The following is a 12,245-nucleotide window of genomic DNA, read 5'->3' on the forward strand; positions in this document are numbered from 1 at the left end:
CCATTTTCGACCGCCTGTAACTTCGTTGTGGATAAAACTAGAAGGCTGAATTTTCATTAGCTATGCAGGCATTGTAAAGACACGGTATATTTAAAATTTCATTCAATTTGAACCAGTAGTTTAAGAATTATAACGGGTCAAAGTTACTTAATTTTGTCACTCACTGACTGACTCACTGACTCACTGACTCACTGACTCACCGATCATCAAAATTCTAAGGCACTTCTAGCAGACCTAGAAGCTTCAAATTTGGAATATAAGTAGTGTTTGGTGTATGAATCAAGGAAAAACTAAAATATTTGGGGGCACGGTAGTGCAACCGCCAAGTCGAGTAAAATTTTTCAATTTCGGTCCAGTTTTCTAGATACATAACTGCTGTCTACAAAATACAAAAAGAAATGAGATTTGGGGGCACGGTAGTGCAACCGCCAAGTCGAGTAAAATTTTTCAATTTTGGTCCAGTTTTCTAGATACATAACTGCTGTCTATAAAATACAAAAAGAAATGAGATCCCATCAAAAACAATACTTGTCAAAAAAACCAAGTCTCGCAACTCAGTTGTTCTACGGTAAAAAGTTGTGAGATCCATGTAATACCAAGTCCAGGCCAGGAAATCTTTAACGTTTTACATAAATATATTGACTTGGCCATCGCATGAAAACACGTGTAAATTAAATTATTTAGTGCGATGGCCAAGTCAATATATTTATGTAAAACGTTAAAGATTTCCTGGCCTGGACTTGGTATTACATGGATCTCACAACTTTTTACCGTAGAACAACTGAGTTGCGAGACTTGGTTTTTTTGACAAGTATTGTTTTTGATGGGATTACCTTTTCTGAAATTACACCTAAATTCAGTGTAAATCTTCACACATAAGTGGTTAAAGTTGGGTTGATAATGTCAATTTTGACTTTTATAAAACGGTCAATCTCAACTATAAAAAAAATCTAGCTATCCATCACACATTGGCAAATAGTATTATTTATATGCAACATGATGAAAAAGGAAACCCGGAAAGGGATCAACTCGAGGCGGTCACAGTATTCTTTGTATGAAAGTCCACCATACTGCAACGCACACTTATCGGCACCGTAATGTAAAAGCCTCGCCTCGCGGTTGACAGAGCGTTAAAGGCGATGACTGCTCGGCTCGCGAAAGGCAATGACTGCTCGCTAAAGGCGACGACTGCTCGCGAAAGGCGATACGGTATTAATCCCGTTCCTAGTTTATAAGTCTGCTACCCAACACGTATTTGGTAAATACCTGGCAATTTTTGATATGAGCACAGCTTGCTGCGTCGCGATCTGCGTGACGGGCTCGCTCAATATATTCGTGGTGAGAAGCCCGAGCCGGAGCTTCTGTTTCTCGTCGTCCGTGATCGCGTTGGGCGCGTTCCGCCGCCAGTAGCGGTCGACGCCGTTCTTGAAGCACATCACCGCCAGCCATCGCACGTTTATGTCGATGGAGTGGTTGGAGAGCACATCCTGATATGGAGAAGCAAATATTATGAATGACAATCATATGTATTTCTACACTGGCGGCCGCCCGTGTCTTCGTTCGCGTGGACCCCGTTTTACCCCTATAAGGGGTGAATTTTGCAAAATCCCGTCTAAGTGAGCACCCACGTTCTAAATTCTAAACGGAACCCCCATACAAAATTTGGGACTCCTAACATGTTTCTGAGATTTCGTGATGTCAGTCAGTGACCTTTCGATTTTATATTTTCTGTGTAATGTCCATTTGTGTCGGGCCACGCCACCCCATCTGGCTAATTAGAGAGCTCTTGGTAAATTAGTGTGTGAGTGGAGACTAAAATTAAATCATGCAATGATGACATTAAAAAACAAAAACCGGCCAAGTGCGTGTCGGACTCACGCACAAAGGGTTCCGTACCATTGATTTATGAAATTAAAATTATTATTTTTTAATTTAAGTTATTTGTATGAAAGATTACGCGGTAATAAGCGGTTTACGATTTACGAGGTATTAAAAAAAAACTACTTACTAGATCTCGTTCAAAACAATTTTCGTTGGTAGTTTTTATAGTTATGTACATCATATGTTTTTCTTTTATTTATTTTTTTCTTATTTTAGAAGTTAGAGGGGGGGACGAACTTTTTTCCACTTTGGAAGCGTCTGTCACGCAAGCTATTCGGTTTAGAAAAAAAAAATTTTAGAAACCTCGATATCATTTTTGAAGACCTATCCATAGATACCCCCACACGTGTTTTTGATGAAAAAAAATTTTTGAGTTTCAGTTCTAAGTGTGGGGAGCCCCCAATATTTATTATTATTTTTTTATTTTTGCATCAAAATCTTAATGCGGTTCACAATACCTACCAAGTTTCAACAGTATAGCTCTTATAGTTTCGGAAAAAAATGGCTGTGACATACGGACGGACAGACAGACATGACTAATCTATAAGGGTTCCGTTTTTTGCCATTTGGCTACGGAACCCTAAAAACCCAACCAGTGAAGGTCAAGTTTATCCCAGGGGAAAGTTACACTGTCATTGGACCCGCAAAGAAAATAATCAGAAGAACATAGGTGTAGGGCAGCGGAGTTAAGGTTCGACTACCCTCCAGTGCAAAGCAGAGAAGACAAAATTAACACCTGTATTCACAAACATTACTATGAAGTCTCACAGTGCGCGTGGACGCACAGGGTACAGGGTGACAAATGAACCAATCACAGAGCTCTATACTCGTATATGCTGTGCGTTCGATTCGCTGCTTCACTTAAGCAAGCATTGTTTGTGAATACGGGCGAAACTGCATAATACAGCACTTACCAGTAAAACAGAATAGAAGCCGGGCTCTATCTCCCATTCCTGGAGCTTCTTCTCAGCCGGCTTCAACACCTCGGTGTCCTGGCTCGTTGCCCGGTTGAGGGTGTCGAGGACCAACGCGTAGATGTTCGGATCCATATTGTGTGTTTATCTGCACAACCAAATTAATTGAAAATATTTATATGTACCTAAGAACCGTGTTATATACAATAAAATATAATATTACTAATGCTTTTAATTTATAATAATTACCTGTCATTTACATACATTTGTACTAATAATCTTTAATCAGCATTAAGTAATGAGTCTTGGGAATGGTATTTTATTATGAAAATGAGTGCTTTAAATGATTTGAAGGTACCTATCTACTAGCATTGCTATGTATATGTGGACATAGCTCCATGGCTAAATATTTTTTAAATAGATAAGTTCTTTAATAATAAATAAGAAGTTTTCTTTTAAACACACATTAAGAGGTGCAAAGAATGCAATAAAGAATATGATACTAACATTCATTACACACACATTATAAAATTATAAATCTCCCACAAAGATTTTTAATGATGTTCTAATTTATTTAACGTTTTTATTCAACAATTAGTCACAAGAATTATAGCAACCATCTGCAGTATTGTAAATTTTGTCTAATATTAAAATCAAATATATCACAATATGTAATGATTTAATGAACGTCTCAAGTTTTTAAGTTGTTCAGTAATGATTTAGTTAATGTCTGAAGTTCTAAACATGTTCGCAGTAATGTTTTAACAGTAAAAACAATCCTGACAACAGCAAAAAGTATTTTAATAATTAATAAAAATCAACTAAAAACTTATTGTTAAAAAATATAACTGTTATTATTGCTAGATAATAGGCAACAAAAAGATATCACTTTTTGTCTTTATAGTATAGACATTTGTTAATGTTTATTAATACAGTAGGCTGTGGTAATTTTGTTTGTTTATTTTAAGAATACAGAGGTATTTTCCAAAATATAATACTTAGATGGATAGTATTTCTGTAGTGACTTCACCTTTGTATAAACAGTTCTGTTTACAGATGAATACAGTCAAACAAACTTACACCTGATTGCACTTGTTATCTAACATTTATCACACTTTTTCAACTACATAAGTTCGAACACTGGCTATGTATTGATACCTGAGATAATCAATATTTTATTTGGCTTACATGTACTATTTTAAATGACATCATGTAATGTACCTATAGTAATTCACAGCAATGAGCGAATGTATTGCCAAAGTCACATCAATAACCGTTCTAGTTGATTGCTTGCAATCTTCTATAACTACCAATAGCGGCTACATAACTTTTCCTTCGGCAAAGATCCTTAATTTCCCACAGATGCACTACTGAAAGCCTTCAAGAACTACTCAGAAATGAATCGAATCATCATAAAAAGCAAGGAATGCAGATTTGAAACACACAAAAGACGTAAATGTACCGCAATAGAATACATTAAAACTTACTTTTCGACCTGCAAAGACGGAGGGCACAACATAACCTATCACGAGCTGCGTAGGACTCGGAAACCGACGCAAAACGATAAAGAAAACACAAATCTTAGGAAGACCACTGAGGATTAAAGATATTGGAATTTAAGATCTTAATAAAAGTTAATAAACAGATCTGCGAACCGAATCATCTCGCAATACAAGTCGGAAAAAAACACATCACGAAATTCCGACAAACGTACATCGATTGTCAAAATGTCAATTCAAATGTCAAATTATCCATCACAGATTAAACAAAATGTCACTAATGACATTGACAAATCTTGACAACTGACAAAGTAATCGAATTTAAAAATTGTATTAACTCTATGAAATAACGATAACGGTATTGTAGCACTGAGATTTATTAGCCAACAACATTAAAGGTGCACTTTTAACTTTTAATTAATAAATATTATTAACACATCGTATGTTGTAACGGTTTGACGGTAAATAAAGCGCTTTAGTAATAGCAGATACCAGTATTGCTAAAAAATAAAACAGCGATTAGCGCGTGATCAATCGTTTATTGTTTTATCAGCTAATAATTACATTGATAAAGTTGGCTTATCTGGCGATAATTTTGATTAATTCAGTATTAGACTTCGCTAAAGTTTGCTATTTTTTTGTGTGTTCCAAAATGTGTATTTGAAAAGTTACTTATTAGTTTTATAATGGTTTGGGACTACTGTTCAGTTAATTTAAACAGTGATTCAACGGGAAGTTTTTATGCTGGGGATATAGTGACGGGCTCGGTGTATTTAAAATTTAAACAGAGAAAAAATATTGAACGTAATTTTTTTAATTAATCAATTATATTATATGGCGTCAAATTAATAATACCTATACAGTCTATTAATTTTTTATTCCAAATTCCTACTTTTGGTAATAGTAGGCTCTGATAGTTTACAATACGTTGAACAATCATGTGTTCGTTTAATCTTCACAGGTATTGAGTTTATAGTCGTGGGTACAAGCAAGGCACAATGGACACGACCCCGACCAACAATGCCACATATAAAAATATACTCAGAAAAGAAAAAGCTGCTACATATTACTGAGGATCTCTTCGAAAATATTCAAGGCTAGTAATTTTAATTAATAATAGTTATGTGTATCTATTTTTTATATTTTCTTTAAAATGTTCATGTAAAATTAATTTCTTTTAGGTAAAACCGTAGAACCAGGAGTATTAACTTACCCTTTCCATTTCGCTCTGCCCAATGATTTGCCATCAACCTTCGAAAGTGGTTTTGCTAAAGTTCATTACTGTATTAAAATCAAAAGCAAAGGGGTTTGCAAACGTAAAAAAGTTACTCCATTTGTAGTTTTTGGGAATATTAATCTAAATCATATCGAAGAATATTTGGTAAGTTTTAAAATGTCCACAGTCAGCTTGTTTTCAATTAAGTTTCCGTCCGAGGATAGAAATTTCCAAAGTATTAATTAACTTTACAACTTCAACAAATTTCAGGAAACTTCAAAATATACATTTCATAAAACTTGTTGGAATTCCGAAACTGTATCATTTATTGTTAAAACTTATACAGCATTCGCTTCTAAGCAAACTGTACCCCTCGAAATAACAGTGAAGAATGAAACGAAAATCAAAATATTGAAACTGACAGTTTTTTTAATTCAGGTATGAAATTAATTTAAATAAAATGTTGGCTAGCTACTTACCTATAGTTAGGAAAGATACCTATTATGGTGTATTCCCTATTTTGCAGAAGCTTCGGTATTCCATTAGAGAAGGATATGCTGACGAGGAGAAAAAAATAAGTAAGGTGGAGCATGATAAATTCCAGAATACAAAAGAAGAATCATTTGCTCTTAGTATTGAAATACCTCACATTTGTCCTACGAGTTTACATATTCCAGAGCCTATGATAAATATATCGTATGCATTAAGAGTAAGTGTCCTAATATTCCTGCTAAATTTATTTAGGTAAGTATTTTGGTAGCTGATTTACTCCAACGTATAAGATATACGTTGTGGATATACTAAATCCACAATAATTATGCACGATGGAAGAGAAAAAAGTACTGTTGACTAGTAGGAAACTAAAAACTGACTATCTTTACTTTACTTACTTTCATGGCGACTTTACACCTTTTATGTTTGTTTTGTGTGAATATTATTTATGTACTTACTTAATTAATTGTTTTTTTTTACAGATTGAAATAAAATTTCCATTCCATTCCACTTTTCACGAAGACATACCGGTGACAGTTGCAACTGTACCAGTTCTTCATTATGATTTTAATGAAAACAACGAATAAAAATTTTAATTAACATCAGTTTTTTTTTTATTTTATCCACAAACATTAGAAACATTACGTAAATATTTTGAAAGGTTTTGAAATAACAATATATTGGTAAATACTTAGGTATTTATGCAACAGAATGCCATTATGGCATTATGTTCGCTTTATGTATAAATAGGGGCATTAAAGATCAAATAAATAAATAAATGAATTAAATAATTCGTGGTTTGTATTAGTCTTTAGTAAAATATTACATAAATTAAATAATAAATAAATAAATAAAAGTACTTTTTTTTTGTAACAATATCTTGAAATTAAACTCATCCCAATAATATTTTTATCGGTACTATAAACGTTACTGTTATTATACAACAAAAAGCTTCGTTACTGTGTCAATAATTTTTGTTACTGGCAATATGTAAAACATTTGGTAGTGACATCTTGCGTTGCATTTTTGTTAACTATTTAGTCAAAACGTTAACTTTTAATTTTTATTTAGAGTTTTTAGTAATTTTATAAATATTAAAAAATATATATTTGTTAAAATAGATTTTTTTATTTATTTTGGTGTGTAACTTTTTGTTCAAACGCTTGCAGAGAGTTAGTTGATTTTATTCTTTCCAAACTGTTGACAACTTCCGTTTTCCATTACTTTTGAGAAAGCGGAAGTGGTTGGTCCGCCATAATCATTCGTGTGGGTCTGTGCTTGTGTGGTTTAGGTTTCTTGCCGGTGCCAATAATTATTTTTAATTAGTAGTAAGTTATGCGTATGAATCCAGACATGGACGATGACGAGAAGGGGTGAGTTTATTATTATCTAATATTTGTGATGATCAGGGACTTCACATTACGTGCCAACTATAATAGGTCAAACTGCATGTTCGCTTGGTGTGTCGCATTTCACGACCAGCCAGCGGGGCTTCGGATGTGGCGTTACGTATTGGTTCGTGATGTGTAAAAACTACGTGATCGCGATGATTTTCACATTGTATGATGATGTTCAGAAGCTTGACTTTGGCAAAGTCCGTCTGGGTACAATTAGCCTCTTACCGGCTAGCGGCCACCGACCCCAAGCCTTGCCGTGCGACTTGCGTAGCGATCATGGCAGCTATTACTTTCCCATGATGAATTTACTTAATTTTCGTCTTTATCCGGATAAATGGCTTATTTACGCGTAAGGCATTCGTCTAACTGTTTATTTAATCCCACATCTGTGAAGTGGATACGTCGTAACTTATAAAATTAACCTTTCTGTGACTAATCGTAGCTTTCTCTTATCGCGGAATTCACGTCAGGGCATTAGGTGTCGCATATTTTACACAAAACATTACCGATTTGTGTGAGCGGTGCATAATGAGGTTATTAGAGCGATGGTCCAAGTGCCGCGTTGCTCGATCTCATTCGCAAGAAAGGCTAAAAACGTGCTGATTCATTTGCATGAGGTTACCTAGACGCCCGCGCCGCGTCTCCCGTATTCGTTCCCTATTGTCAAAGACGCTGGGAGCGTGTTATTTTTTTGGTAAACATAATTACCACATGCGTCCGCCGCTGTTTGTTGAACATTGTTGGAACTTGAACCTTAATAATAATAATTATGATGATGTAATTACTGTAAAACAGATTTTCGTCTTTCCTAAAACAACACGACTATTTTTCCTTCTATTACTACTTGGCTTACAAAACATCTATCTACAAGAAATCCTATTCCTTTAACCTCTTCTTACAAATTTTCTGTAACTTGGTCCAAATTAGGTTTTAGCCATAACTTTGAGATATCCATAAAATGTAAAGGCCACAGATATTAATGAAACTGTTTCAAAGTGAATGTAACTTTCACCAGTTCAAGTAATTGTGCTGAGTCCAAGTTAACATTTCTATAGAACATGTGGTATTTTTGAAAGTGTAGTTCATGAATGGTTAAACTTATTTCTTATTTTTTAATAAAGGGTCATTCCATGACAAATGTTACTGAGGGTGAAAAACTAAATATGTTCTTTTCGCATTAAATCTGATGAATTTTGAAAGTAAACATTCCAAATTATAATGTGCAACAAAAAAAAACTGAAAGAAACAAGTAATTTTTAAGTTATTAGTCTTCAAAGTCTATACTTAAGTCAACTGTCTGAATGATCATTTTCTCTCTAATTGATTGGTAATACGATTTAAAAAAAACTATCAATCTGTGAAACGTTTTGCCACTATATGATTTGAGGGTATTTATCATAGTATTGGTAGATAGCGTCATAGTCCCAAAAAAATTGATAATCATCAAGTTTTAAGTGTGTTTTCTTGTTACTTCGGCGATGTAACACCCGAAACAGAAAAACAGGTATTTGTTTTATTATTGTACCTTACACATGGATTAGAGTAACAATATTTGGTAAAAGTAAGGTCATGGTAGTAATGATTTCAAATACTAACTAATATCTGAGTATGATACTAATTTAGTATGTTTCTTTCTTGATTAAAAACTGTAACACCCGAAACGTTTCGGGTATTACATTTTTATTTCTATGTCGATAATGTGTGTATATTGCTTGGAGAAGTGAAAAAGTATTACTGTGAGGCTCCTTTGACCTCCCACTAGCGCTGGCATCGGAAAAGGAGTCATATTTCTCAATTTAAGACTTTTTTGAAATGTCGACTTAACACTAAAATTAAGGTACTGCTAAAAAGTGTCGATGTTTGACATTTCCAATAAATATCGTAATTAGAAATTAAAGTAATGCTATTTCAAGCCAAAAACAATAGAAAAAGCTATATTCTGAGGAAAAATTAAACTTGAACTTTGTATATTTTTTAAAAAAAGCTGCTTCGTAATTTCAAACCAGAATTCGCTCTATTTGTGTTTATTTGTTGTACTCCTTATTTTGAAGTACCTAGAAACTAATAAAACACCGATTTTATCGATAAAACGCGTTGAATTTTCGTACTCGTAACACCCGAAACAGAACCATTGTAACACCCGAAACAAAGAAAAAATTTATAAAAAAATAGTAAAACGTTTTATTTAACAGTGATTGTATGTTACATGGTTTGTAAATTTCATACTTTAGAAGTCCTGTAAGTTTTAGGTATGATTTCTTAAGAAAATTCGCTAAATTTCGAGTAAATGCAGCAACAGTCAGAACATAGAGGCAAAATCTCGTAACGCCCGAAACGCACACTTTTCGACTCATATTTTCGTTATCCTACATTCTAAGCTGTACAAACTTTATTATTTAGATAAAACAACTAAAAACGGACAGATTAAGGCACTAATATTATTAAAATACTATTTCAAAATACATGAAATTGTTGAATATGTGTGTACGAACGTAACACCCGAAACGATGGAATGACCCCAAACTAGAAATTCATAATGATAACATTCCATGTCAACCATTTAGATACAATTAAAATTCTAGCATAAGTAATATAAATCAAGAGACTTAGAATTTTTCCTTTCTTATTCATGCTAAGTCCTATAAAATATTTTCATAGTTAGAGAAATGCATTAATCATTATTTTGTCACTGGTTTGTTTCCGGTAAGTTAGTTACTGTCCTTGAATTCAAAACAATAGTCCTTAAAATAAATTAATTTCTCGATTAAGTAATCATATCAGAGTTAAATTGCCTGATATTGCAAAATGTGTTGCCAACTGCCTTGACTTTTAAAAGCTTTGGTTTGTTCAAGCCGTAAAGTTCGCAACTTTTGAATGTGGGCCTTTTATTAAAAAGTATTTACATACATCATGGAAAATTATTTCTGTGAGTCATGAATTCTCAGACCCTTATCTGTTCATCCTTCCTATTAAACAGATAAAAACACCTCCAAAAAATATTTATTTATAAGGAAAAAAAGCAAACCTATCTTATCTAAGTCCTGATTTTTTACTTTAGTCTAACTGTACAGTTCTGCCTAACTATAACTTAAATATACAATGAGTCAACACATGCTTAGAAAAATAGGTCTTTTTCCAAATTATTCTATTCTAGTCAATCCAAACATTTTGAAGCTCTTGAGTTCTTGAGCAAGCTAAAATTTATCAGGCTTCAAATGAAAATAAAAATTAATATATGTATTTATTAAAACTATCACACCATGATCACACAGTCATGTCATACGTAAGATTGGATTAGAAAATCAGGACAGCTGTCACTTGAAACTGCTAGAGTGAGAGGTGCTGTCAGCCCATCAGCTGACGCCATTCATAATATCTTTCTCAACTTGCGTGGATTGATTTTGACATTTACACTGAAAAGCCGGGTTCCACCATCTTACTTTAATAATAACAAATATCCAAAATTTCATAAAACTCCATACAAAAAACGCCGGTTAATTATCATTATAGTTTCGGTTAAAGTTAGGTGGTGCAACAGCCTAATATTTGTAAATGTGAAGTCCCTTTTCATACCTACTTAGACTAATTCAGAGATGGTGAACATCTGTGCCCATTTTACTAGAAATATTCTAATAGAAACATTTTTCTCTACATGTGTAGAAAACTGTTCGTCGGTGGTCTGTCATGGGAGACATCACAGGAGAACCTGCAGCGCTACTTCTCCCGGTACGGGGAGGTGATCGACTGCGTCGTAATGAAGAACAGCGAGTCTGGCCGCTCCAGGGGATTCGGATTCGTGACCTTCGCCGAGCCGTCGCTCGTCAACGTGGTCCTCCAGAATGGACCCCACCAGCTTGATGGCAGGTAAGAAGACCCCTACAGCCCTCCTGTTAATTTTAGCACTGCAATCATAAGCACTTAGGTTTTTGATGCGGTCATCTTCCTTCGCCAACCAATCTAGATCACCCCAAAAAGCGAGGTTTTTGATGCGGCCATCTTCCTACTCCAACCAATCTAGATCACCCCAAAAAGCGAGGTTTTTGATGCGGCCATCTTCCTACTCCAACCAATCTAGATCACCCCAAAAAGCGAGGTTTTTGATGCGGCCATCTTCCTACTCCAATCAATCTAGATCACCCCAAAAAGCGAGGTTTTTGATGCGACCTTCTTCCTCCTCCAACCAATCTAGATCACCCCAAAAAGCGAAGTTTTTGATGCGGCCATCTTCCTACTCCAATCAATCTAGATCACCCCAAAAAGCGAGGTTTTTAATGCGACCTTCTTCCTCCTCCAACCAATCTAGATCACCCCAAAAAGCGAGGTTTTTGATGCGGCCACCTACCTACTCCAACCATCTAGATCACCTCAAAAATCGAGCAGCCTCTAGACGGCTTCTATTATTATTAAATGTGAGTTTATGAGATTTCTATATCATGGGAAACCATAGTGTAAGCAGGCTACCCATTTAGTAGACCGACGGCCTAAAAAAGGTCATGGGAAGCACCTGGATACGGGCAGCGCAGGACCGGTGGAAATCCATGGGGAAGACCTATGCTACAGCAGAGGACGGCATTAGGCTGAAATGAATGAACATACGAGATTGTGAAGTAGTTTGACACTCAGGGAAAACATGGGATAAGTAGTTTTTTATTCCGGTTTTAGGAAACGATCCGAAATCTCGCGGGCGAATCCGTGGGTAAAAGCTAACCTGACAGATGTATCAAATTTATCAAGGTCCGGCGCCGCCAAGTGCGCTGGCACCTTTACTTTCGCCTCAATGGGCCGTATTAATAAACTGAGACGCCACATGGCAAGTTTAAAGAAGTTTCGAGATACTACGATAGCT

The 12,245-nt window shown here is 35.0% G+C and overlaps 3 protein-coding genes across 5 annotated transcripts in view; 2 read left to right on the plus strand and 1 right to left on the minus strand.

The window, feature by feature from the left end:
- Positions 1 to 4,552, minus strand: part of LOC135079561 (uncharacterized) — a 38,769-nt gene extending 34,217 nt beyond the window's left edge. Inside the window, exons 1-3 of the mRNA XM_063974213.1 lie at positions 4,283 to 4,552; positions 2,796 to 2,943; positions 1,267 to 1,487 (exon numbers count right to left, since the gene is read on the minus strand). Coding sequence (XP_063830283.1) covers positions 1,267 to 1,487; positions 2,796 to 2,930 — 356 coding nt within the window. The 5' untranslated portion in view covers positions 2,931 to 2,943; positions 4,283 to 4,552. The remainder of the gene's footprint in view (positions 1 to 1,266; positions 1,488 to 2,795; positions 2,944 to 4,282) is intronic.
- A 334-nt stretch (positions 4,553 to 4,886) lies between these two features.
- Positions 4,887 to 6,607, plus strand: LOC135079175 (arrestin domain-containing protein 5-like). Of its 3 annotated transcripts, none has more exons than XR_010258752.1 (6): positions 4,887 to 5,098; positions 5,256 to 5,390; positions 5,476 to 5,675; positions 5,781 to 5,948; positions 6,037 to 6,254; positions 6,485 to 6,607. XR_010258752.1 is itself a non-coding variant. In XM_063973764.1 (6 exons), the coding sequence occupies exons 1-6, from the start codon at positions 4,981 to 4,983 to the stop codon at positions 6,587 to 6,589; spliced, it is 909 nt and encodes a 302-aa protein (XP_063829834.1). In that variant the 5' UTR covers positions 4,887 to 4,980; the 3' UTR covers positions 6,590 to 6,607. The 3 variants fall into 3 exon arrangements, 1 of the variants encoding a protein (XP_063829834.1); XM_063973764.1 differs by having other exon boundaries at positions 6,037 to 6,219; XR_010258751.1 differs by having other exon boundaries at positions 4,888 to 5,098; positions 5,488 to 5,675; positions 6,037 to 6,219.
- Positions 6,608 to 7,232: 625 nt separating this feature from the next.
- The window catches only part of LOC135079420 (heterogeneous nuclear ribonucleoprotein 27C), a 40,226-nt gene continuing 35,213 nt past the window's right edge, over positions 7,233 to 12,245 (plus strand). The window contains exons 1-2 of the mRNA XM_063974079.1: positions 7,233 to 7,375; positions 11,060 to 11,263. Of these exons, the coding sequence (XP_063830149.1) occupies positions 7,338 to 7,375; positions 11,060 to 11,263 (242 nt within the window). The 5' untranslated portion in view covers positions 7,233 to 7,337. The remainder of the gene's footprint in view (positions 7,376 to 11,059; positions 11,264 to 12,245) is intronic.

The sequence above is a fragment of the Ostrinia nubilalis genome, chromosome 16 (genome assembly GCF_963855985.1).
Source record: "Ostrinia nubilalis chromosome 16, ilOstNubi1.1, whole genome shotgun sequence".
NCBI classification, from domain to species: domain Eukaryota; kingdom Metazoa; phylum Arthropoda; class Insecta; order Lepidoptera; family Crambidae; genus Ostrinia; species Ostrinia nubilalis.